The 26,737-nt window shown below is 55.6% G+C and overlaps 1 protein-coding gene across 2 annotated transcripts in view; it reads right to left on the bottom strand.

Moving 5' to 3' along the window:
• DNMT3A (DNA methyltransferase 3 alpha) overlaps positions 1-25,869 on the bottom strand; it is a 182,787-nt gene extending 156,918 nt beyond the window's left edge. For both annotated transcript variants that reach the window (XM_067550482.1, XM_067550484.1), the window contains exons 1-2: positions 25,703-25,869; positions 14,184-14,409 (exon numbers count right to left, since the gene is read on the bottom strand). In XM_067550482.1, the coding sequence (XP_067406583.1) occupies positions 14,184-14,252 (69 nt within the window). In that variant the 5' untranslated portion in view covers positions 14,253-14,409; positions 25,703-25,869. The remainder of the gene's footprint in view (positions 1-14,183; positions 14,410-25,702) is intronic.
• Between the last annotated feature and the right edge of the window lie 868 nt (positions 25,870-26,737).

Below are 26,737 nucleotides of genomic sequence, written 5' to 3'. Positions count from 1 at the left end.
AAGGCCGTAAGGGACAGGTGTGTGTACGGTAGGGCTGGGTGGGGCTCCGCCGAGAAAATCGCCCCAGGTATGCCAATCTCTCCGCACACACTGGGAGGGACGCAGCAGGAGGCAGAGGGAGGCTCGTTGTGCGCCAGGGCAAAGAGCCCTGTGGCACAGCTGTCTCTGGGGATGCTGGTGTTGGAAAACAAGGGGGCTTTGGGTCGCGACTGGGCAGCTGCAGCGGAGCTGTGCGGGCAGGAAACCCAGGGCTGAAGCAAAGCGGCAGGGGTAGGTTGTGTTGTGCGGGGCCTTGGAGGGAAAAGAGTTGGAATCTGACGTGGTGCAGGGGAGGGAGGGGCTGAGAGCGATAGGGAGGGAAGATCCAGGTGGGGGTGCAGTGGAGGCTGCTCCCCTAGTGATGGGCAGGGATCAGGGCCTGCAGGGAGAGGAAGGGCTGGAGCCTGGCAGGCCCTGAGGGGTTAGCAGTGGTCACTGGGACAACAGGGGATGGGAGGCAGAGCTCAGCATGCCACGGGGAGCTGGAGCTGTTGGCCATTGCCCCCCCATCTGCCCCCAAGCGCGAGACAGGTCAGGGAGGAGGGAGCAGAGAGCCAGCCCTGCAGAGAGAGGGAAGGAAGAGCCGCCCAAGCAGGGACCAGAGAGGAGCAAGCACAAAACCCAGGGAGGAGAAGACACCTGGGAGGAGGGAGAGACCGGCAGAGGCCCAGGAGGGTCAGCAGGCCAAGGAGGAGGTGAGTGCCCTATCATCGCATGCTGCCCCTCTAACCTCCCCCACCCGCACAGCCCCCCCCCCCACACACACACAGCTGTCCCTCCACGCTCCCTGCAGCCCCCCTGCCTGCACAGCTTCCATCCATGTATCTGAAAGGCTCCCGGCCCTGCTATTTGTGCCTCCCTGTGACCGACCACTCAAGCACAAGCTCAGAACAGGTTCCAGGGGCAACAGCTTAATCAGGTTTCCTCCTTCCCTCCACTTCTGCTCCTGGGAAGGCCAGGCCAAGGGCAGCAGAGCCCTGGTGTAGTCCCCCCTTGGCAGCTGCTCCCTCCCACGCCGGGATGTCACAGACCCACTCACTGATTACAAGGGTTCTCATCATAAAAGCCCCAGCCCAGGTGGCTGCGTCCCAGCCTCCACACCGAGAGCTTGGCTCAGGGCTGGCAGTGGGGTACAAACCCTTCTGTCGAGAACCCTGGGGTCGTTCTGGCCATGGACTTGGCTGCATCTCTCAATAAGCCAGCCTGCACGTGTGTGTGTAAATTTACACCACCAGCACAACCAGATCTGGGGCCTCTGCTCTGCCATCACAGCGTAAGCAAGGGCTAAGTGGCATTTCCCTTGCTCAGCAGCTGAAGGGGGGGGCACTTTATCTGCATGGGCTTTGTATTTGCATGAGTACAAGCACTCAACATATTGCATAAGCACACTAGGTGCTGAGCATGATAGGAAATGGTCACTGTCTGGTCTGATGTTACAAATCACTTGTGTGTTAACTGCGGGGGTAATGAAATGTCCTTCGATTGCAGGAATGGCAGCAGATCTGTGCTTAGCCTCTTCTGATGAAAAATTCACTCTCATCTAAACAGAGCCCAACAAGGGTGGCGGATGTAAGGGCAGCAGGGAGGGGGTGAGACGTCTCCTGCTGTGATTGCACTAGCCCTGGCAAAGGGCTACCCTCAGGCATGGATTGACTATCTCCTCCCACTCGAAAAGAGGAACTGGGAAACCTTGACTGACAACCAGCAGAGAGAAGCCAGGAGCCTGCAGTCAGCGGGAGCCAGGAGTGGGGACTCGGCAAGGCCCAGAGGTGGCAGGAGGCAGCAGTGGAGAGGGCCTAGTCAAGCCCACGTCCAGTAGGAGCCTACAGAAGGTCACTGGCTGAGCCCACAACCCAGAGGTGGACACTGCAACTCCGACGGTCAGCACAGGGGAAAGCAAGAAGGGAGAGGCGAAGGACACGCCCCACGTACTCTGCGGTGGGTTCGGCTCATTGAGGGAATGAACTCCGTTTGCACTGGTTCCAAAACCAGGGCTGTTACTTCCTTCCTTTTATGAAAAGGTTTACTTCCTACACTCAGACTCTGTGCTTGCGAGGGGAGAAATGTTGCCCTTGGCCTCTGCTGTCTAAGCAGGAGACTCACCATCAATCACCCTGGGCTGTGGGAAAGAACAGAGCGGTGGGGGAGGACCTGGCAGGCCCAGCAGCCCCTTACTGCCACCCATGCGCAGTTCACCACCAGAAGACCTCAGGAAGGGACAGCCCCCAGTTGTTACTCAGGCTGCCTCGGTCTCTCTCAGGGGCTATGATCAAATGCAAGGACATTTCTGGGGAGGAGAGAGCTGCCTTCTTCCCACCCCACCTCTGGCAGCGTCTATCTCCCTGCAACGCAGCAGCCGCTCACCGTGCCCGAGCACCTCCCAGGAGAACAATGGAAACAACGACGTTCTCCTCCCCTTGGTCAGCCTATCAAGGTCGTTAATACGGCGTCACTAGACTGTTCTGCACCCTCTGATGTCCCCGAAAGATGTTTTATGTCATGAGATATACTGAGCTGGGGTGGTCAATAAAGTGGCTTCCCATCCAGCGATCTCTGGCTGTAGATGTTGGAAGTATGGCGACTCTTTTCTGCCCTAGAGATGTTGATGAAGCAACATGGCCAGCGACCATGGGAAGTTCTCTCTTCCCTGGGGGGTGGGATAACTTCACTGCTCCAGTGGAATGGAGCTGTAGGGGGAGGCCCTGGCCACAGAAGAAGAGGTCTCTCTCAGAAAGCCAGGGATGATCTCAGGCTCTGGCCAGAGACCTTGACCTGGATCCAGTGGGGAGCTGATGGAGAGAGCATGGCATGGGATGATATAGCCATCCAACCGGTATTGCTAAGCAGAACGGCTGCTCTATTTTGTCCCAGCTGGAGCTTTTTGAGGGCTTTATTCCTAGACAGACTGAGCTGCAATAATCAGTCCTGGGGGCCACGAACGCATGGATCTCCATGGCCAGCTCTGTCTTTTGGCCAGTCTCAAATGGAAGTGTGCTCTTTTGCCACCCTAACTATTTGGGCTCTAGTACCCTGGCGGTGTCTGAAGGGACCATATGCTGTGGATCAACTCACCAGTCGAAGGGCTGCTGCTCTAGATGGTGGGTGACGTTAGAAAGGAGTCAGGCACCACAAAGCAGTCCCCCTTTTCCTAACAGCAGCCTCTCAGTCATGCCTGGATCCAGCTCCAGTCAGCTGTTCTGCAGCGAGGTGCTGATTGGGCAGGCTCAGAATGCTGAGTGGTGGTGCTGTTTACGTTGCATATAAGGCAGATGTAGAGCTGGATGTCAACTGCTTGCTGCTGGCCCGTCAGCCCTTGCTGTGTCACCAGCTCTTCCCATAGCTTCACATGGCTCTTGAACAGTACTGGGAGAGGACTAAATCTTGGAGGACTATGCAGATGAGAGCTTTGGTGATGGAGGACCAACAAACCATCATGGTCGTCTGGGTTTGGCTGGAGAAAGGGCCAGAGCCATGGAATTCCCTTCCCTGTGGACCAGAGAACATCTGGTTGTTTGGGAGTCTTTGGTGCAGGATGATGGTGTCCTGAGGGCTGATCAGCCTATTGCCTGTTGTCAGGTAGCTGGTAGAGTCCCCCTCAGGAGGTGCTGACAGCCTCGGCTAGGAGTGGTCCAGCTGTTCTCTGCTATCTCTCACTATCGGGGGGACGGGGCTGTCACAGGTGGTGGCCCCACCTGCAGTCAGTGCTTCCCTGATTTCTGCTTACGTGATTCCTGGTGTCTCTGGCCCTGCCCTAGCTGACGTGCGAGGATAGCATGGCTGGGGAGGGGACTTCTCTGCGAAATAAGGGGCTACCTGCTCTCATTGGCAGGTGGCATGTTCTGTGACCTCTGGCCAGGCTCAGAAGCAGCAGGCTCAGGCTTGGGGCATGCTGAATTCCTCCCTCTCTGGCGTAAATAGGGCAATGCCACGCAGAGCCGCAGCCTCCACTGTGAAGCCTGGGTCACATCAAGGTTATTACTACAGCTCTTCTGCTGGTCAGGAAGCACAGCATTAACAACGGCTGCAAAAGCCAGGTGTAAGGCTAGCAAACCACAGGGCTAAACAACTTCCTGACGGCTGCTGTGAGCAAAAGGCGGCAGGAGCAGCAGGCCCAAGAGGCACGAGTATCAGCAGTGCAAGCATTGGGAGTGCCCAGACTCCTCAGTGAAGAGCTGCCCCTCCCTAGCTATGCATACAGGGAGGCTTTTCCTCCCCACAGAACCACAGCCATGCTGCAGGAGCCGAAGAAGAATCTGAGACCCACACACAACCGCAGAGGGCCCCAGGAGCTGCAATTCCCCAGAGCCAACCTCCCGATTCCTGCTGCATGCGCCAAGAGATCGTTAATGACTTGGAGGACCTGAGTCTGATGGCATCCCTTAGTGCCCGGCTGGGGCACTGGTTCAGAACCAATTCTGTTGAGGAAGACCATCAACCCCCGGATACCCAGCCCCAGGCCTGCAGCACCTGCGGTTTCCCTGGAAAGAGCCCATGCAAGTACTGGCCAGCCCCGAGCATGCTTAGCTGGCAAAAGGTGGAAGCGGAGCTCCGGCTGCAGGTGATTTTCCAGGACAGTACCTGAATCACAGCTTCTCCTGCCTCCTCCGCATCCCACCATCCCGTGAGAATTCTCAGGCAGAGACTCAGCCCAGCACAGGGGATGCAGGGAATGGATAACGGGTGGCAGAGAAGGTAAAACCTGGCAGAAGGAGAGGAACTGCTCCTCCTCTCTGCAAAGAGGATGCATCTCCAAGGTGTCTGTGCCACTGCCTCCCTGCTTCCTCCAGCTGGCTCGGAGCTGACTCATCCCCCCATAAATCACGCGCTCCTCCTCCCCCTCAGGTTTAATGAACTGCCTGGCTGCCTGGCGTGTCCCCGAAGCACAGCTCTCTGCTTCCGCTGCCAAGCAACAACCCACAGGGAAACTACCTCCAAGGAGGGAGCTGCCGCATCAAGCAGGCATTGGCTCTGCAGGCAAAGAGCTCACTCAGGTCACTCGCCTCAGCTCACATCTCTGCTGCTCCTTGCATATGGAGGGCAGCAGCCTCTGGGGTGGGGCATGGCACGTACTGAACAGCTACCCAGCAGTGTAGGACCAGGGGCAGACAATGGGAGTCCTGCCTGCTTACACCAGGGCTGACTTTTGCCCTAGGAAGTTGGGCAGAACACTGTCCCTGGGAAAAACTGCACTGGGAGCCCAGGGATCACTTGAACAGGGACATAGGCAGGACACTGGGACTAACAGGTTAACTCTTGGGAAATGCTCACCAAGGGTCAGGATCTTGGGCTTACACCTCATCTGCCCGATGCACTTCCCAGAGCACAGCATCCCGGGGTCAGCAGTGCCTCAGAGGAAGAGCACTCCTGCCCGAGTCACCCACCCACCTTGACGTTCCACAGAGATTTAGTCTCCCAATGCTGGCCTCACCCCACACCAGAACCTGGGGATGGAAAAGTCTCTTCAGGGCCCAGTTGCTCCTGCTCACCCCAGGGCCAAGAAAGGTTGCTCTCAATTGTATGTTTTCTAGCATTTTGTCATCTTTGTGTTAAATAACTTGAACAGGGGCGCCCAGCCCTTCCCTGGCAGACAACTCCCCAGCCCGCTCCACTTCCCTGCCAGGGAGTCTCTCCTTTTCCCTTTCTTACTCCATCCCATTTCTCCTAACTATACCCCTTGTGCCACCCTCACCAATCCCTCTCCCGCCTTCCCGATCCCTTCAGCGTGACCACATGTAGCTCTATCGTGTCCCCTCCTTTCTCAGTCCTTCAACCCCTGGAGTGTTTCTGTGGCTCTTCGCTACATTTCCTCCACTTTGTCAGGATCTTTCTGGGAATGACAGACCCAGAAACGAAGTGGCTAGTCCAGAGCTCTAGAGACTCCAGAGCCAGGGGTAGGGAGAGCAAGTTGCCCTCTTTTGCAGCCCTCCTCACTTCCAGCACCCCTGGCTGGCAAAGCACGCTCATCTCTGACTGCTTCACTGTTTAAGAAAGTGGGAGGGTAAATCCTTTCACTGCACATTAGTTGATGCTAAGCCTCCTAAATCAAGCTGTGGCTGGCTCTGTGCTGATGTGAACCTCAGCACCATTACCAACCTCCTGCCCCACCCGCACCTGGTCTCTGTGCCATTCCCAGATGGGACCGCTGAGATCCAGTCGACAATTCTACCCAGTGATTTGTGCATCAGGCCCATAACTTCTGGCTGAACTATAGTGTGTCTTTGAGACAAACATCGAATCTTAATTTTAAATGATCCAGTGATGGAGAATCCACCACAACCCTTAAAAATGTGCACCTTATTTCTGGTCTGAGCTTGTCTGACTTCAGCTTCCAGAGGTCAGATCTTGTTATGTCTTTTTCTGCAAGATGAAAGAGTCAGCTATCAGAAATCTGCTACCACTCTGCCGGGGAAGAGGCTTGTGCACACTGATCTGGATAAAACCTGGCCATTGCCATGGAGCAGCATCCAGCTCAAGCTGACAATGAGTTCAGCATGGGATGGCTAGCAGGTGGTCACTGTCACTGACAGATGCTGGGGACAGTGCCAGAGGATGGCTGAAAGATGCCCATCACATTTCAGACTTAGCTATGCATGGGTTTGTAAAGCTGGTACAACGGAGACATCGGGCATCTTCTGTTCAAAAACCCAAGTGCACAGCTCTGGGAGCACACTACACTCCTCACCTCATGGTGCTTCCTCAAAGGCTAAGATACTTGAGTATTTATACTAATTTGTTTTCTGGTTGTGATAAAAATTGTACCACAGCTGGGCAGACTCAACAATCTAATAAAGATTAGATACTGGGGGGGAAAAAGGTAGTTGCTGCATATCTGAGCCCTTCAGAAGCCTCTGTGGGGATATTGTGACATTAAGCTTCCCATGAAGCTGTGGATCTGGAGAACCATGGCTATACCAACTCTACTGTACGGCAACGAAACATGGGAGCTGAAGACGAATGAACAGCAGCAGACAGAAATTTTTGTCTTCATCAACTGCTCTACATTAAGTGGCAGACCAACAAGGACATCTGTCACCAGACCCAGCAACCACCTCCATCAGCACTGGTTTGGTTTCAGGGCTTTCTCGGTACGGACGTGTTATTAGGTGGAAGACCAACAAATTATGAAGCTGATTTACCAAGCAATGCCACTAGTACTACACAGCCAGCAATCACACAGGCACCAAAAGCTGTGCTGTGGTAAGCTTGCCAGTGATGGACATAAACAATGTCCAGCCAGATCACCGGAAGCACCTCGCTAGAGACCGAGTGGGATGGCACTCAGTCTACAAGGAGGCTATGTCCTTTGGGATTTGCCACGACGATGACTGATTCAGTATTAAAGAAATTTCTTTATCAGAATATCATGAGGGACAGAGTCAACAATCTAAATATATTGTGTCAGCACAGTTACCTGGATCAACTAAACTTGTGATCTTAGCAACACGTAGTTTTCATAAAACCACATTTACTGGCATTAATTTTCTACCTTCCCTTTAATTCTTTACAGATCACATCCTAGATCAGCCTTGCCAGGACTCTGCCCAGCTAATCAGCCTATGTAGTTCCCATGGTCATCCCATTCACCATTTTTAAGTATTGGCACATTATTAGCTTTTTTACAGTCATCTGACAGTTCCCCCGTGATCCAAAATGTGTTAAAAATCAACATTCAGAGAATTTCTCAGCCAGTTCTTTTAATACTCTTGTGTATACGCTATCTGCTCTTTCAGATTTAAAAACGTTTAACTTTAACAGCTGCAGTTTAACACCCTCCCTAGTTCCTGCTGGCATAGAAAGTATTTCGTTATTATTATTTATTCATCACCTTCAGCAGCACCCATAACACACTGGACTCCTTCCAAACCAAGCAGCCGGGTGATCCCTGCCCCAAGGAGCACGCAGTCTAGAGATCCAGCAAGTAGGGGGCATGGCACGACACACATGCAGCGCTGTGACACACACAGAAGTAGGAGATGTGAACAGTCCCCCAGGCACTCCTCTAGCACAACCTGTCGCCTGAAGGCAGCACAGTAGAGGCGGCGCTTCGGGTGGGGGGGATTGCGGCTAAGCGCAGGGAACACGCCCTAGGTGTTAGGGGCAGAGGGGTGGGAGAAGCTGAGAATGGGCACTGGAGGCTGACACCATTCAAGGGGGCAGGGCAGCACTTGGAATTTGGCACGGGTGGGTGGATAGGAGGGCAGAGTCATGAAGGCTTGGAAAGGGGTGACGAGTTTACTTCTGATGCGGTGGAGGAGAGGTAAAGAGTGGCAGGGAGATGAGGATGGTTTGCATGAATTTCCCCAATACAGAGGAAGGAAAAGGTTCCTAAAGCTATCGTGGCAGAAGCAGCAGCCCCAGTCGGAGATGGGCTGGAGGTGAGGGACAATGGAGGGAGGCTGACAGGGCTGTCAATGGGGAAAGAGAGTCAGGCGTCTGTCTGTAATACGGTAAGCTCCAGCTGACCCCAACACCCAGGAGGAGCTGTTGGAGAGACACTGGCGCCTACAGTCCAAAGGGCTGCGCACGTGGCTTGCCGCAGTTCACACCTTGCCCCAGCAGACAGGCCGTGTTAGCCAAGCCAGCTGACGACACGCCCTGCGGTGCAGATACTCTGCACAGGCCCTGGAGAGGCCAGTTTCAGCTACATTTGTAGCCAGGTCCCTCAAGATCCCACTGGCACCACCACAGAGTCAGGCACGTAAAGCAGAGGGGGAAGAGGGGGACGTCTGCTCAAGAGTCCAGCATGGCCAAAGCCAAGCGAGCCTGGAGAAACTTGGGGCAGTAACTATGGGACTCGGACCAACTCAGCCCATGGGGCCATCAAGCTGGACTCATGCATCTGGGCATGAAGCTCATCTCCCTCCTTGACCGATGCAGGCTTCATCCATGCAGTCCGTTCTCCTGGCATCTGCTTCTGAACTGCCCAAGAGGGACTTTTTTCCTCCAGAGGAAGGCCAACCACCACCACATCCTCCAGCGCAAGAGAGCCGGTAAAAGGGCTGTGAGAGATGGGCTTGGGGGGAGGGTGACGGCCCATGTGTGGAGGCTGGCATAGGGCAGTGAGAGAACAACCACAATAAAAGAACCAGGAACCAAGAGAGCGAAGTAACCTTTGACGCTTTCCTATCAGATTGCCTCTTTGGGGGGAGGGGTCAGTGCTCCGGAAAGTGAAGAACACCGTTTTCTGACAGACTAGCACAGGCAGGAACTGTTTAAACCTCCGTCCATCTGCAGCCAGCACCCTCCCCGCCCTCCAGTCCAGTGCTGGGCTCGCTATCACAGACCTCCACCAGCTGACACCCTCCTTCCCAAGCAACGGTTCCCACTGCTAGGCCAGCCCTGAGCTCCCTCTTCTCACACCGACAGCTCTGCCAGTGCCCCCCGAGCCTGACCCATGGCCCCCACTTCCCACCCCTGTTCCAATGGCAGGTCCCCAGCCACAAACTCTGCAGATGGCTTCCCTCTACTCCTGCCCCCTTCCCCTCTGCCCCACCCTGCTATTCCAGCCCTTCCCCACCCACACTCGCCAGTCCCAATCCGCAGCCCTGGAGGGTTAGTGCAGCTCCGAGAGCCAATGACAGAGTCTGGCATGCTACAGAGCGCTTCTGTGATGGAAAACAGCCACTGTGGGCCTAGCCTCCCCCACTGGGCTGTGCTCATTGGCACGTGTGCCCAAAGCAGCATTTGAACCCAGTTCTCCTGAGGCGAGCGCTTTGTACTGCCCAGCGGCACGGTCTGCCCCGCTCTCCTCCGCATTCAGCTGACAAAACAAGCCGCTCCAAAGGGTCCTGCCAGCAAACCCAGCCTGTGCTAATGACCCAGATTCTATGCTGTGCCACCAGCGGGTGTAGCAGCGGGAGGCAGGGGTCTTACACCTTTGCACTCGCCAAGCGCAGGGCTGCTCCAGGACCCAGCATGGTGCTAGTGTAGGTTGGTGCACCCCAGCTGGAGCAGGAGGCAGGGAGGGGACGCAGCCACTGCTGGGGGTCATCGGAGCTCCACCGGGTGAGAGGCTGGCACTAACGCCTCTCCCTGCGGGGTGCATGGGGCTGTCCCATCTCCCTGTTGTACACGGCACTTCTCTGTCTTGCTCTGCTCTTCCAGCACACAGGCGCATGTCCACCTCCTCTCATTGGGAGGGAGCGGGGGAGATCCCAGCCTTTCCTCCTCTAACAGGATGGCCTGCCCCTTTCGGGGTGGAGGCCTGGAGCCTGCCACATGTGGGAGGAGGTGTGGGGTTTAATTAGAACCAGCTGGGGATGGAGGAGCTGCCCCCCCCCAGAAAGGGCAGCAGGAAGCTGGGGGGAAAGAAAGTCCAGGAAAGTGAGGAGCACGTGCAGAGCAGGAGAGGCTCCTGCAGAGCAGACTCAGAGCCCAGGGGAGTTGCCCCAGTTTGGAAGGGCTGCGAGGAGTCCACTGGAGCAGGGCAGACGCTGAGTTGCTGGGAAGTTCGGGGCTCTGCCCCGTTTGTGGCTGGAGGGAAGACCTTGGGTTCCTTTCTGAACTGTAAGCTAATAAACCAGACCCTAAAGAGAGCTGTCGTCACTGGGCTTGTAGAAGCCTTTCTGTGAATTACGGAGGGAAACTGAGAGGAGGGGCTGCCCTGCAGGATTCCCAGGGGCATCGACAGTGGCCTAGTTGGCAGGATCCAAGACCCCCCCCTAGCCAGGAGGGGTGTTTGATGGCCAGGAGGAAGAAAGTGGAGGGTTTGGTCTGAGTACTGGGCAAGCAACAGCAGCAGCTTCAGGCACTGCAGTATCCTCAGGCAGCCCACCTGCAGGCCCAGCAGTGGGCAGGGAGATCACCACTGCCAGCCGGCGAGGAAGGGCCTGCTATGCTTTAAACGGGGGAAGCCTGGACACAGAAGAGTGGAGTGCCCCAGTTGGCAGCGGGAACACTTGGAGGGACTGGGAAGAGACACGCCAAGGGTGTCTAGCCTAACCAAGGGAAGGCTGAGGGGAGGTATGATTGCTCTCTATAAATACAGCAGAGGGATAAATACCGGGAGGGAGAGGAGTTATTTAAGTTCAGCACCAATGTATACAAGAACAAATGGATATAAACTGGCCATCAGGAAGTTTAGACTTGAAATTAGATGCAGGTTTCTAACCATCAGGGGAGTGAAGTTCTGAAGCAGCCTCCCAAGGGGAGCAGTGGGGGTAAAAAACCTAGCTGGCTTACAGACTGAGCTTGACGAGTTTCTGGAGGGGATGGTCTGATGGGACAGCCTAGTTTGGCAATGAACTGATCTTTGACGACTAGAGGTAAATATGCCCAATGGCCTGTGATGGGACGTTAGATGCAGGGTTCTAAGTTATTACAGAGAATTCTTTCCAGGTGTCTGGCTGGTGAGTCTTGCCCACATGCTCACGGTTTAGCTGATCGCCATATTTGAGTCGGGAAGGAATTTTCCCCCAGGACAGATTGGCCAAGACCCTGGGGTTTTTTTGCCTTCTTCTGCAGTCACTTGCTGGTGGATTCTCTGTACCTTGAAGTCTTTAAACCATTATCTGAGAACTTCAGTAACTCGGTCAGGGTCTCTACAGGAGTGGGTGGGTGAGGTTCTGTGGCCTGCCTTGTGCAGGAGGTCAGACTAGATGATCATAACGGTCCCGTCTGACCTTAAAGTCTATGAGTCTATGGGTGGTCTGGAGATAGTAGGGCAGGGCCAAATGTTTGAAGTGTCAAATGGTGGGGCACAGCAGGAGGGTCTGCCCCTTTAAGAACTGTCAGAAGAGAAGGGGGGAGAAGAGGAACAGCAGGCCAAGTTGAGCGTGTCCCCTAAGTGGTACACCAGCTGTGTCCCACTAGGACTAGGCCGGAAGACGACTCTGGAAGAGGTGTTCCAGAGGCAGGAAGGAAGGACCCGTGCTGAAGACGTGTCCTAATGAGGCCCAGGCCCTTGGCAAAGAAAGAGAGGGGTCTGTAAGACAGGAAAGATCTGGCAGTCCGAGAGACAGTCGCTAGTGTGTTCTTGAAAGTGTGTCAGCCCTCTGTGCCTGAGGCCAGAGGAGAAAGTGGGGCGGAGAAGGACACAACAGCCGCTCCTCCTGCTTGAGAGCAGACGCATTTTGGGTTGGGGGAGAAGGGCACTAAGCCAGAGAGGCCTGGCCAGAGTGTGGCAGCGCCTGGGGAGTGGCAGGACAGACTGCTGGTTGGGAAAGAGGGGTAAAGACAGAACTGGCAGGAGTGAAGATTAGTGGTTTGCTCTCTTTGAAGGAGACACACCAGAGGGAACTTGATGCTCTGAAGGAGGCCTGCCAGAAAGCGATGAGCTAGCCGCAGATAAAGGGCTTAGCGTGGCAAATGGAAATGCTGGTGGACAAGAGGGGTGCGCTTCGTCTCCACACAGGGGAGATGGAGGACGCCGCGGAGGAAAGAGCCAGTCGCTCCGTGGGTTTAGCCAGTTGGAGGTATCGCTGTTGGCAAAACAGGCCAGCAAGGGACAATGGAAGAAACAAAGACGGTAGAAACTTGCCCTGTGGTGGGCAAGGGTGAGGCTGTGCAATGGGGTGGCCTGTCCCTTTAAGGACCAGAGGGCTGGAGCCGGCCAGCTCTGCACAATTAGCCCTGCCTGCCACACCTGGGAAGAGGTGCGGGTTTAATTAGAACCGCCTGAGAGCTGCCTCCCTCCCCGAGAAAGGGCAGCAGGAAGCAGTGGGGAGGGGGAGAGAGGCCCCGCAAAGACACAGAGCCGGGGAGTTGCCCCAGGAGAAGGGCTGGAGGAGCCGGAGACACCAGGGGAGTTTGGGGTTGTGCCCAGCGTACGGCTGGAGGGCAGACTTTTGCGTTCCTGTCTGAACTTGACGTTAATAAACCAGACCATAAAAAGCTGCTGTTAGTGGACTTGCACAAGCCTCTTTGTGTGAATAGTGAGGAACCAAGGAGGGAGGAGCTGTCCTGAGACCAAGCGGGGGAGCCCGGGAGGGGGCCGCTCCCCACCAGCAAACGGGCACTGTCCCATCACCCCCACTGCTGCCCAGCTCCACCTGGGACCCCTTCCCTCTCCCACTCTCCCACGCAGCCCCAGGCTCGCTGTACACTCACGCCATGCTGTGCACACTCTCCCCCAGCTATGGAGGGGTGTACATAGAGCCCCTCCAAGGGATCCCACAAGTCCCCTCCCCCCGCTGGGGCTCACCTGAGCTCTCCTGCCCCAGCTCTGGCACAGGCACTTGTGTCCCCCCTCCCCTCAGAGCCAGAGTACTAGGTCTTGCTGTGCATCTCCCCTCTTCCCGCCCCCCGACATGCTTTGTCCTAGCCCGCCCCCCTCCCCCATGTGTGCGCACATTGCTTCACTCCACCCCCTCCCCCTCCATGTCTCTCTCCCTTCTCTGGGCCTCCCCACACAACGTGTGCGTGTCTTCGTTGTGCTCCCCCACTACAGCGGGTCTTTTCTTCGCACCCCTGCCCCAGGCTTTCCTCCTCCCCACTCTCACCTCAGCGTGGGTCTCTCTCCCCTGCCAATCTTCTCCCCATCTCCCTGCCCCAGCGTGTCTCCGCCCCATGTGTCCCCAGTTCAGGCTGTGTACTGTCCCGGGCGGCAGCAGCAGCAAAGGTAACAGCAGGTCTCAGCAGCACAGTCACCCCCCCCTGCTCAGCAGTGCCCAGAAATAGCTCAATCCGCTCTAATCCCACTCTGCAGCTCAGGCCTCCCCAGCGCCTCCCCCCGCCCCCAGCTCAGCTCAACAGCACAAGCCTCTGGCCAGGCCCCACTCCCCTCTCCCGCCAGCTTCAGCTCCCTGCCTGCTAGACACCAGAACGTTCCCCCACCCCCGTTTGGCCTGGAAATCAGCCAGCCAGTTAGACTTGAAACGGGCCTTAACCCTCCATGTATCCCCCCCCAGCAGGGACCATGCAGGCAGCTGCAGGGCCAGCCATTTCCCCTCCCACCCCACTCCAGTCCTGCCCACCTTGCAGGGACCCTCACCAGGGGAGAGTGGCGCTCAGCATCCCAGCCCTTCTGCCAGTTGGTGCCAGCTGCAGCAGAACATCTGGCATGGACACCGCTGCGGCAGGAAAGTGGGCTGAAACCCATCAAACATCATACACACAGGCCATCAGAGAGTGGGAAGGGCTGGGGATCCCTCCTGGGCAGGTGTGCCCGGCTTCTGAGCCCAGCACTGCCCCTGTGCATCCCTTACCTTGTGAGCATCGGGCGTCTCCCGGTCCGGAGTAGGGCTGCTGGTGTCAATAGTCCCGTTGGACGGCATCGTGGGGAGGGAGGGGCTGGGAACTTTTGCTTTTTTAAAAAAAATAAAATTAAAAAAAAGTTCAAACTTTAAAAACAAGAAGAAAGTTTAAAAACTGCCCCCAGCAGCAACGTCCTGGGCCCCTCCGTCCGTCTGTTTGTCCGGACCTTCCTGCCACCTGTGGGGGAAACACAGAGAAGGGCGCAGGGTGAGGCCCAGAACACCATCGCACGGCAACCACAGGCACCAGCTTGAAGTGGCCTCGCCCCCAGTCAGGGACAATTATTAACACACCGCAACCTTGACTCAGCTAGGCAGGGCCCCTTTCCCTCAGCTGCGCTGGCCACCACCACCTGCAAGGGTCCCCTCCACCCTGACACCATGCTAACCAGCTCCTCCAGGCTCCACGGAGAGCCCTCTCACCCTTCCCAGGCCCCCCGCCAATCCCAAATCCTGTCCTGGGGTGCAGCGCAGCATCTCCCCTGGCTGTCCTAGACAGATGCAGCCCCCCGCCTCCAAGCGGGGGCTGCCCACCACGGCCAAGCACCTGTTGCTATGGAAAATGCTGCCTGCATTTAGCCATGGCCGGGGCTGCTGTTGCCTTTGGCACGGGAGCTGCAAATTGTTTCTAGAGCTTTCCAGCCGCAGCTTGTTCCCAGCCAGGAGGGTGGGGGGCTGCTGGGCAGGCAGGGCTGCTGCTTCTAGAACAGAAACTTCCAGCTCAGAGGGTCCTCCTGCCTCCCCGAGCCGCAGGCAGGCTGGGGGGCCGGGTGTCCGCTGCAATCAGCAGCCTGTCCCTCCCTGCCCCCCTCCCAGCTCTGTGCAGAGGCCAGGGGCTGGGTGTCTACAGGAAGCAGCCTCTCCCTCTTTGTGTCGTGTGTGTGTGTGTGTGTGTGTGTGTGTGTGTGTGTGTGTGTGTGTGTGTGTGTGTGTGTGTGTGTGTGTGTGTGTGTGTGTGTGTGTGTGTGTGTGTGTGTGTGTGTGTGTGTGTGTGTCCGCACACACACACGTCTCTGCGCAGAGGCCGGGGTGTCCGCAGGAAACGGCCCCTCCCTCTCCCCCCACCTCCCCATACATCTCTGCTCTGGGCAGAGGCTGGGGGCTGGGTGTCCGCAGGAACGGGTCTCTCTCTCCCTGCCTCTTTATTCTTCGCAGGGATCCTGGGACCAACACTTGGGAGTTGTTTCCCCTCTGCCAGCCTGAACGACTAAGGCACGCTCCGGAACAGATCCGCCTCTCCTGGGCTCCCCTGCCGCCAGACACCCTTGTCCCCATTCAACCACCCCCCAGCCCCATTCCCCCTGCTATGCCATCTACAATCACCATCTCTAGTTCCCCTGCTCCAGGTTCAACTTCACCTGGGCTTCCAGCCCCTCCACTCCACCGAAATGTGTCTCACCAAGGTCTCCTTCAGCCTCCTCTTCTCGGTCAATTTCCAGAGCCGCTACCCCTTCCTCATCCACCTTTCCCGCACCGCTGCCTTTCACACTGCTGCTCACACACTCCTTCTTGACATACTATCCACCCGGGGCTTCCATGACTCCTGGCTCCCTCTGGCTCTGCTCTCCCAGGAGTTTCATAGGTGCTGCATTTGACCCCTGCCTCTTCTCCTGTCACATCCTCTTTGCGGGCGAGTTCATCCACTCACATAGCTTCAACTCCCATCTCCACCCCAAAGAGACACAAGCCATCCCTCCTCTCCTGACCTGTTTCCCTTCATCCCAGCCTGACGCCAGCTCCAACGTACCGGGGCCAAACCGAGCCCGTTCCGTCCTCCAAAGCCGGTCCCCATGGACACCGTCACCACTAACACAACTCCACTGCTGCCTTTGCATCCATGCTGGGATTGCCTGGCAGCGATTCAGGTGGGGTGGCTGTGACAGTTGTCAACAAAGACAGCGTCCCTCACCATCCATCAGCTGAGAATCCCCTCTGCCCTGTGCTATGCCCCCACCCCTCCAGAGTCTACCCTTTCTCTCCAAAATGCACCCCTTTCCACAGCCTCCCCTCCTGGGTCTGCAGGACCCAACTGCACGCCCCTGCCCGCCCACTCAGGGCACTGCAAGTCCTGCTGGGGCTGGAGGGAGCAGAAGGAAGGGGAACCTTGTAGCCAAGGGATTAGAAGGAGCTCAGTTCCCAGTTTTGCAGCTCCTGCTGCAGCCTCAATTGCCAGCGTACCTGTGGCTTGCCGGAGCCGAGCTGGAAAGGAAGATAGCAGCGGGGGAGGAAAGCGGGAGAGAGCTGGACTAAGAGGGCAGAATCCACCCGTGGCTTGCTGGCTGGGGACCTGTGGAACCGAGATGTGGATACGGGGTCATGGCCAAGGGGAGAAGCAGAGATAAGTTGGGATCTCCCAGGAGACTCAGCTGGCGCTAGAGAGGTTTGTCAGCCAAGGGAGCTGTCAAAGAGGTCAGTGCAACAGCTGCCCTCAGGCCACTCAGTGCATTCCCGGTGAAGATGCAATGCCCGCTGCCCGCCTGACAAGTGGTAATGCACTGGTGTCTCTGACACAGAGCTCTTCAACCAACCGAGAAGGGGGAAGCAGTGGAAGTTTCCTCCGCACAGACAGGACCAACTATTTGTCAACCCCGTCCAAGCCCTCATGACTCTGTCCTCCCTGTCCAGCCCTTGCCAAATTCCAGGTGCTGCCTTGCCTCCTCGAATGGTGTCAGCCTCCAGTGCCCATTCCCAGCTTCTCCCACTCCTCTGCCCCTAACACCTAGGGCGTGCTCCCTGTGCTCAGCTGCGAGGCCCCCACCCGAAGCGCCTCCTCTACTGTGCTGCCTCCGGGCGACACGTTGTGCTAGAGGAGAGCCTGGGGGACTGTTCACATCTCCTACTTCTGTGCATGTCACAGCGCTGCGTGTGTGTCGTGCCATGCCCCCTACTTGCTGGATCTCTAGACTGTGTGCTCCTTGGGGCAGGGATCACCCGACTGCTCGGTTTGAGCAGCGCCTGTTGGTTTCGGACACCCCTCAGCCCTGCGCCCCTCAGCCAGGGTGTCTCATCCCTCTGTCCTAGCATCCCCAGGCAACCCAGTTCCTTGGCCTGGGTCTCATGCTTCCAGGGTCCTGCCCCCAAGCCATTTGATTCCCCTAGCAGAGTCTCACCCCACTCCGGACCTCAATTTCCACACAGTCTGGCTCCACTGTGGGGGTCTTGTACCCCTGGGGGCCCCTCACCATAGAACACACCCTCCTCTGGTAGGTCTCCCACCCTGTGGGCCCCTGCCGATCTGCTGGCAATGGTAGTCTGGATTTCTAAGTAAGCCTCCCCAGATCCATAGGAAACGTCTCTGTCAGCCACTTCTCCCCCCAGATGCAGGGAGCTTTGCCATTACAAAGTCGTTCCAAAACACACACAAGGCCAGCAAATAGCTAAGCACAGCCAGCCAGCCCCCACCCCAGGTCATCCCCAATGTCCCAGAGAAATCGCTCGCTCAGAGCAGCACGCAGCTCCACTCTGAAAAATGTCCAATTCTCAAGCTTTGATTCGCTTCCAGCAAACATGGGCTCCAAATGCACTAAAAATAGTTGGGCTGCGTAAGGAACACCAGGCAGACAGAGAACACACAAGGGGGAGCGCTGGGGAACAACTAGCAATGAAGGCTTCCCCCCGGTCCCGCCAGCAGCCTCACTACCTAACCTCTCCCTCTGCCCTCTGCGCAACTTTAAATAAATACAAACACTTGTTTTCCAAAATGAGCCATTTAAGCAACATTTCCCCTCCACTACAACAGAGTGTAAATGCCCTTCCTTCCCCTAGCAGCCGCAAGCTGCTGCTGTGAGTCCAGTGAGGGAGGGGAGTCCCTGTCAGACCAGCGAGGGACTCTGCCTCTCTTTTTAAAGGGGGCTTGACAACGTCCACACAACGTTACTTACCTCTAAACGTCACTGAAAGCGTCTGCAAAGGAACACGCTTGAAGCAGGCTACACGCATTCAATGTGGAATCTGTTGGGTCCTTGGTGAATGGCCCATCCACAGAACCCTTGCCTTGGTCCCAAGCTCTCTGAATAACCTCACCCAGCTAGTGTGCTCCTCCTCTGCTCCCCCAACAGGTGCTCGCTCTCCTCCTCCTCTGCACTAGGACCTGGAACTATTACTGGGGCATTACTAGCAAAGCCTGCAAACTGGAAGAGTTTCACCCAGTTAATGCAGCAGGTCTCAGAGCTTGAGCTCAAATTAATCCTCTCCTTGCCACCTGCTTGGCTCTCCCACTCACGCACCAGCGCCTGCCTTTGAAGTGCAGGGAAGGACTCGTCCGCATGTTCCTCTGCTCCTGTATTTAACAGCTCAGTCTGACCTTACAACTGAAGGCAAGTGGGGAAGAAAACTTACTGCACTGCTCCCACAAGGCAGAGCTTGTATGGGACCTGCCAGTCACTCCCACTAACGGCAGAGGCGTTTAAAGTGGGTTACCTTCTCTGATACACACAGTGCTGACAAACCAGGGTTTATTAGGGACGCCTCAAGTCCTGCTGTCAAGATGCCTCAGTCTGATCACATGTTGGCAATTCACAGAAACCTAACAGGCATTTCACTTCACGTCATTGAGAAGAGCAGAGCTCATGAGCCTCCTGCCTCAGCTATTAATAATGAGGGCATGTTTCATCCCAAAGAATGGGACCCCAAGGTCCTTTCACAGACATACATGCAGTATGCACAGATCGCTGAAATACAGCCACCTCCAGACCATGCTTAAAAATGCCAGTCACACACACACATTCTCTCTACAGCAGCTGAGCTGCTTCCCTCTGACCCGAGAGGCAGAATTTTAGGTATGTCAGAATGCAGTTCCCCTTCCCCAAGCTGGCACTTGGCCATGACACAGACAGTGACATCCTGCCTCTGGGAGTAAGTGCCACGGGATCGTTAATGACCACAAGGAGTTAAGACCTTAGCTTCGCTCCTCATGTGAAAGACAGCACCTCTGCTCACACCGCGCTGCACCCGGAAGAGTGGTTCAGCACAGACCCGGGGGTAAGGGCCACCTTCCACATAGACAAGTACACTGGCAATTGGCAGATCCTGATTCTAACCCGACTCTGGAATGGAGACTCCCCTATGTGATCTTGAGGGAGTCACTTTGCATCTGTAAAAATAGGGGGGCTTCCAAGGGGCTGTGAGGATTCATTAGGGAATCGGTCCAAAGCACTTCAAACATGGTAAGTGTTGCAAGGTGTGATTGTCGTTACTTCGAGTCACCAACACTCCTGTGACAGCACACTCCCTCCTTCCACTCCCCCATCCCGGGGCACAAGTTCAGAATTGACTCAGGAACAAGAGACACCTACTGAGCCACCAACCCCCATCCAGGAGTCTCTAAATCACACTGGGGCATTAGCTGAGCCCTGACTCAGAGAGAGAGTGCTAACTACCTTGAGTCACTGCCACCCCCTCCAGCAGCTCAACACCACAGCATTCACTGAGTATTGACTCAGAGGCAAGATTGCCACCTATTCCTGAGTCAACAGCACCTACTGCACCTGAGTTTTCCTTGGAATCTACCATCCACGTAGCCAACAAATCCATCCGTCCTTAGACGCTGAGGTCAGAGGAGATCACTTCCCAAAATGGTACCAACAACTAAATGACGCTGCAAACCACACCTCTTGACATTGCTAAAGGAAGGAAACTGGGAAAGATTTCTCTCTTTTCACTACAACAAGGCTGATAAGAGAAAGATCAACAGACAAAATCATAGCCATATTTGCCAAAATTTTTCAGGGCTAATGGTTTAGAAGTGATAGCGTCACCTATGCTCTTACTCCCAGAGGGCTGCAATACATTCATTGTCCTTGGGTAAAAATATTGGCTTAATCCAGTTAAACACGCTTAGCTAATTATAAACTTCTGTGGTTAAATATTTTGCTTATTATTCAACAGAATATGTCGGTGTTAGACAAAGGAGTCAGAATCTCCATCTCATTTGTATTTGGCTCTTACCTTCACCAAGTTCTCTATACAACTTTATACTATGTCCTGTGAATTTCAACAAAAACTGATGATCAGCTCTGGCAAGGGCTGGGAACTGTTCACAGCAGAAACACCTCAAGTGAAAATACCCTGAAAACCAGGTATGCTGGAGCGCAGAATGGCTGGTTGGCAGCAACAGACTGGATTTAAAGGAGGAGAACACGGGAAAGGTCCCAAAACTAGCCCCACAGAAAGTTATTCTACACAACCAGACTTTCTTTTCTCCTATCTGTAACCTAACTAGTCAAGACCCTCTCTTATACTGTAAACATAATAATGCAAAGTTATACATCTAGGAACAAGGAATGCTGGCCAGTTACAGAATGGGAGAATATATTCTGGAAAGCACTGATTGAGCAACTGCACATGAGCTCCCAGTGCAACGCTGTGATAAAAGGGCTAATGTGATCCCTGAATATATGAACTGGGGGATAGGAGCAGGCAGATGATTTCACATGTATACAACATTGTTGAGACCAATGCTGGAATACTGCATCCAGTTCTGGTATCTACATTTTAAAAAGGATGCTGAAAAACTGGAGAATGCAGAAAGGAGCCACGGAAATGATTTGAGGGTGAAAGAGAATGCCCTACAATGAGACTTAAAGAGCTCAATCTGTTTAGCTTATCAAAAAGAAGCCTGAGAGGTCAGTTGATTACAGTATACGAGTGCCTTCACAGGGAGAAAATACTGGATACTAAAGAGCTCTTCATCCTAGCTGAGAAAGGCAGAAGAAGAACCAGGGACAGGAACTGAAGCCAAGCAAATTCAAAGTAGAAAGAAGGCGTGCTTTTTTAGGAGTGAGGGTGATTAGGGAAGTGGTGGATTCTTCACATCTGATGTCTTTCTGGACGGTACCTGGTTTTTACTCAAACACAAGTCACGGGGCTCAATACAGAGATATCGGAGTATCTGAAATTTAATGGCTAGACTAGATGATCTGACCTCACACTCCAAGACTTTATGAAACATTTGCTTCACATGCCCCTGGATGTCTCCCAGACCTCTCCCCCCCATCCCCTCACCAACGCTAACAGAATGGTGGCTAGAAGAGTTCCTGGTTCGCAGGTCAAGAGGAACTTCATTTAAAAAGCTAAACAGTCCAAAATCTACAAGAAAATTTGAGAACCCTGACTTGGTCCCAATCTCTACTCTTTATTCTCCAGACCACTGCACTCAAAAGTATGAAACTGTTTACATGTAGCTAATTCTGTTCAACCAGCACTCAAAACACACGCCATACATAAAACCAGCCCATTCCACGTGGAACATTAAACACACTCATCAGAGTAATAAAGGGTGTCACTGTGCCAATTCACGTTCCTTTTCAGTTCTGCCACAGGAGCAAAGAAGCCCAGAATAAGCTAGGCACCCCTTTCTGTGAAGTCACCACCTATACACCAGGGTTGCAGCCAAATCTACTTTCTACCAATGACCTTAGCCGTTTTGACACACTCAAGGGATTTATAAGGGAAACCTCCCAAACTGTTCTCAAGCACACACTAAGAAGATTAGGATAACCGAAGACTGAGCAAAGCAGGCATGCTGTAGTTTAGATGAACCCCAATTGTAACAGGGGACAAGGAAAAAAGCCAGACCATTGTCTGGTAGAAGTGTGGGGAGATGCCAGCATGCCCAGATGTGCAGGGATATTTCTAGGACTATACACAATGAATATTAAATCACCTGAAGTTCCCAGAGCTGCTGCCCAGAAGCAGAGCTTCACGTATCGGTTATGTGAAGTAACAAATGCAAACTAACTCCAGTAAGCAATGGGAGGTGCTCTGGTGAAAGGAGTGGTGCCCACCCTCAAAAATACTTTGCAAAGCAGGATCAAATGAGTGGATTCTGCCAACATTTTAAATGCAAACATCCCTCCAGGGTTTTACCCAGCCCAAATTTCCCTGACAATGAAGTTCTGAACTAAATCATTTTGGCTCTGCTTTCATCCCAATCAACCCGGAGAGATGTTTAAGACACTTAGAAATGTAGGGATTATTTAAGCAGCTAAGGAAACGTTGTTAGGACTCTAATCCCACTGCCACTCTACTACAGAGCGGCTGCTTGCAGGCCCTTACTCAAGCGTTCTATATGGGCATCCATTACTTCCTAGAGATGTTTGTGGACATTTCATTTTAAGAAAAAAGGCTCCTGCTAGGAAGTTTCCAGCTGACTCAGCATGAAAGGCTATTGCATGTGTGAAGCGTTATTGAGAGCAGTTACTTAACACAAAAAGGTCAGTTCCTCTTCCATTATTGTCAAGAACTTCACAGCCACTGGATTTGAAGAATCTGCTTACAAATTTCCAGGCCTTTTCTTCTTGCATAGGATTCGGATAGAAACCTGGCCTCTCTAAGTGCACTATAACTCCAGGCATGTATAAGCAGCTGAGTTAGAAATATACACTCACGTACAGCACTGTGTGTTTTCAAAGCCTAGATTCTCCAGAGGTTACTGGGCCGCAAACAGTTTACCAGGACATAGCCACTGACCTCTTGGTTTAATTCTGCAATCATCCACTTAGCAAAGCAATGCAAATACAGTAAACCAATCCAATTGTGATGACATCTACCTAGCACAAAGGGAAGAAAAAAAGAGGAACTGAGCTAAGAGGAAAATTTCACTTGCTCACAGACAAACACACTCGAATGTTGAAAACAAGACATCGCTAACTTGAACTTATCTCATCAATAAACATAAAAAGAGATAGCTAGGGAAGTCTGTGGTAACGGTAAGAGGAGCATCATTGTACACGTCATAAGCAGATACAAATCTTTCAGGCCTCAATTCCAAGCCATGAAAAAGCCTTTCTTTCTCCATATAGATTTTTGCATTGTACTTCCAGAAGGAAACAGGTCAACGGATGAAAACTAGCACAATCAATACAAGATATGAACTTCGCTCCTGTATGCATGAAACCCGTGACTTACAGCCTGATTCTCTCTCATTCTAGCTGGACATCTGACTATTCTTAGCAAGCAAAATCATCAAGCGGAAAATAAACCACACAGTTCTGCAAAGACTCAAACCCCTGAATGTATAGATGGGCCTTCAAAGTGTCTCTTTAGTGCATTTCCCAATATTTCTACATAACAGTACCCCACTTAAACAAGTTTCCTGGAGAGTAAACAACATGTCAACTTGCCCTCTTTGCCCCAAACCTGGACTGAGAGCTTTCCAAGGCAACTGACAAAGGTAGCAGTGCTCCCCGCTCCCCCACCCCAACAGGGCAAGCACTTCAATAAAGATCATCATGAAATGACTATATATAAGAAATAGAATCTACATGCAGATCCCACAGGACTTTATCACTCCCAAGTGACAGATGAGAGAGCAAGAGAAACTGGCACACACGTAGATGGGCAAGCTAAGTCAATGACATCTGTGTGCACAGAATGAGTAAAGTGCCCATCTCAGCTGCCAGCCTGCCTTGCAGAACCTCTCCAGGCTTCTTGTGTTTGGGAAGGAGCTGCAAAGCCCTTGTCACAATACAGGCAGCCCAGCCTTGCTGCTGCGGCTGAGGACGGAAAAGAGGGAGGGAGGCAATTTCCAAATAAAAAAACAAGAGGACTTGGGGGGGGGGGAGAATAGAGATCTGCACAGTGTCCCCCCCCCCACATCGCCTGCCAGATCCCAGCCCAAAGGCTGGAGAAAAGAGAGCCCCGGGGGGAGGGGATGGTGCCTGGCCCTCTGCCAGGCCTGAGATGATAAACCAGCCAAGCAGGCAATGCAGGGAAAAAAGAGGCACAGACAGGAGAGAAGGGAGCAAGTTTTACAGGGCTAATTTGTGGGGCTGATTAAATGGTCCCGTGGAGGCAATTCCCCTGCAGCGACTGTGTATGTGCTGGAGAAGGGGCCAGATCCAGGATGCAGCCTCCCTCCTTCCGCCAAATCCCAGCTGTGATGCCTTGCCCTTCATCAGTGCAGATGCACAGCGTTCAAGGACACGTCTGCACCCAGCGCCTCACAGTGAATGCCTCGTCAAGGGCTGTGAATTGCCCTGGCGCCTTCAAATCCACTCTGGGGGTGCAGCTGCTTCCTCTGCCCCTTGCAGGGTCTCTGTCCTGCTAACCCTCCCCTGGGCCTGGGTTTGATGATGGGGTGAAGGGGAAGAATCCTCTCTTCTCACCCCCCAAAACCTTGCACCTTCCGTACAGGGCATCACCCTCTCCCTGATTTGGCCTGGCCTGTGTCTGAGGAGGGCGAGGGAGTAGGATTCCTTCCATCTGCTCAGTGAAGCTCCAGAGCAAGAGGGTGCTTCTAGTGGAGCCGGGGGAATTCACCTCCCTGTAGCCCACCCTGGCCATCAGCAGGGACCATCCAGCAGCAGCAGCAGCAGCTCCTCCTGCCCAAATTCAAGGGGTTCCCCACCTCCCATACAAACAGACCTAGCCACAGGTGGGGGGGCACAGGGACCTGCTTCCCAAGGATGGTCTCCTCTCCCGGCAGATCAGAGCAATGCCCCCTCCCCTACCCTCAAACCAGTGCCTTACACCCCAGCCGCTTGTCTCCAGAACCCCCTGATTGCCTAAACCCCCTCCCCCCCCCCCAGCCTGCAGTCTGTCTCCTAAAGCCCCTCACTCTGGAGGGCACAGGCGAGGAACGCGGAGGAGGGAGGGAGGGTCATGCCAGGCTGCCATTTTTCCTGCTTCTCTTCTCTGCCCTCCATACCACCCTCTTGCAAACACGACTCCGTGCATTCCACTTAACAGACGGGCTGGAGGGAGCGGGAGGGGATTATTCCCTTGCCCTGGAACCGAGCCCACCCCTCTCCTCCCCCACCGGGGGGTTTACAAAACCCAATGCACGGCTGCAAAAAACAAATAAAAAAAGGGAGAAGAGAACTGTTCTAGCCGGGCGCAGGGCAGCGCAGCCGAGCCCCATCTGCAAAGGGGTGTGCAATGCAGGAAAGCCCCCCCGGACGGGGGGCCCTGGGTGCGCCCCCCCACCGGCCGCCAAAGCTGAATCCCCAGCTCAGGGGACGGCGCTGGCGGCTCGGCTCGGCTCAGTCGCCGCTCGAGGGCTGTGCCCCCCTCGCCCGGGGACCCGAGTCCGCGCGCCCGGAATGTTCTGCAGGCGGGCGGGGGCAGGCTGGGTGCGGGGAGGGGGTGACCCCCGCGGACCGACCCTCCCCGCTGCGGGCGGGCGGGCGGGCGGGGGGGGCAGCGAGGTACCGCTGCACAACGCAGACCGGGGGGGGGCGATGCAACACCAGGGCAGATTTCCTCGCAGTCACACGAAATGCAACAAGCGGGGGGGGCTGCGGTGCCTGGCGAACGCAGCCCGGGGAGGGGGCGGCTGCGGCTGCGGCTGGTGCAGGCGGGCGGGGGATCTGCCAGCCGTGCCGTGCCGCGCCGCGCCGTGCCGTGCCCGGGGGCCCGGCCCCCCCGCGCCCTGCCCGCTTGCCCCCATGGCACCGCCCCCCACCCCGGAGGCGGAGAAGGGGAGGATCGGCCCATGGGGAGCGGCCCCCCCGCCCGGGGCCCTGTCCTACCTCGGCCGGTCCCGGGCCTGGACCTCCTCCGCCTCCTCCTCCCCGGGCGCCGCCGCCTCTCCCTCCGCCGCGCTCCGCCGCCACCCCCTGCCCTGCCCTGCCCGGCGCGGCCTCCTCCCGCAGCTCCGCCGCCTTCACTGCCGCACTGAGCCGCACAGCCCAGCCCGCCGAGCCGAGCCGAGCCGAGCCGAGCGGAGCGAGCAGCGCCAGCCGCCTCCCGCCCGCGCCGCGCCGCGCGGTCCTAGCGCCCGCCCGCCCGCAGCGCCCGAGTCCCGCACCAGCACCCCCCCGCCAGACCCCCGCCCTCCCAGCCCGCAGCCAGCTCGGCTGCCCCGCACAAGACGGGGCTAGGCAGCACCCGCGGACTGAGCTGGGCACCCGGGGACACGCTCACCCGGCCCCACACGGGGATCCCTCCCCAGCACCCCCCGGCGCACCCAGCAACCTGTCCCCAGCACCCCCTGCCCTGCACCCTGCATCCCCCCGCGCCGCTCAGCTTCCCCCCCTCCGCCTTGCACACACGCCCTGCACACACACGCCCTGCACACACACACCTTGCACACACGCCCTGCACACGCCTTGCACACACGCCTTGCACACACGCCCTGCACACACGCCCTGCACACACACGCCTTGCACACACGCCCTGCACACACGCCCTGCACACACACCTTGCACACACATCCTGCACACACCTTCCCCTTCAGCAGCCCACCTGCCCTGGGCCCAGCTGGCACCTGCCATGGCGCCCGGCCCAGCTCCGGCACCCGGCTCACCCTGCCTGGACCCGCAGCCGGGAAAGCCGGCGACCCCGGGGTGAAAGTCAGCTCCCAGCCTGGCAGCTCCCGCCCCGCTGCCCAGGGCCCCACTCACGGGCACGTCTCCGTCCTCTCACAGCCGCCCAGGTCCTCCGGCTCCATCTCTGCTCCTGCCCCTGGCTGCTGTTCGGACACCTCACCAGGCCCCTCTGCCAACCTCCCTCCGGGGCCTGCTCCCCATTTCTGTCCCCGGGGCTGGGCCCGGCCCTGGTCACTG

This window comes from Emydura macquarii, unplaced genomic scaffold, assembly GCF_026122565.2.
Source record: "Emydura macquarii macquarii isolate MOO-44397 ecotype Brisbane River unplaced genomic scaffold, CSIRO-AGI_Emac_v2 contig_1300, whole genome shotgun sequence".
In the NCBI taxonomy this organism is placed as follows: Eukaryota; Metazoa; Chordata; order Testudines; family Chelidae; genus Emydura; species Emydura macquarii.
Note: the sequence above shows the minus strand (reverse complement) of the source record. Positions and strands in the feature narration are given on the sequence as shown.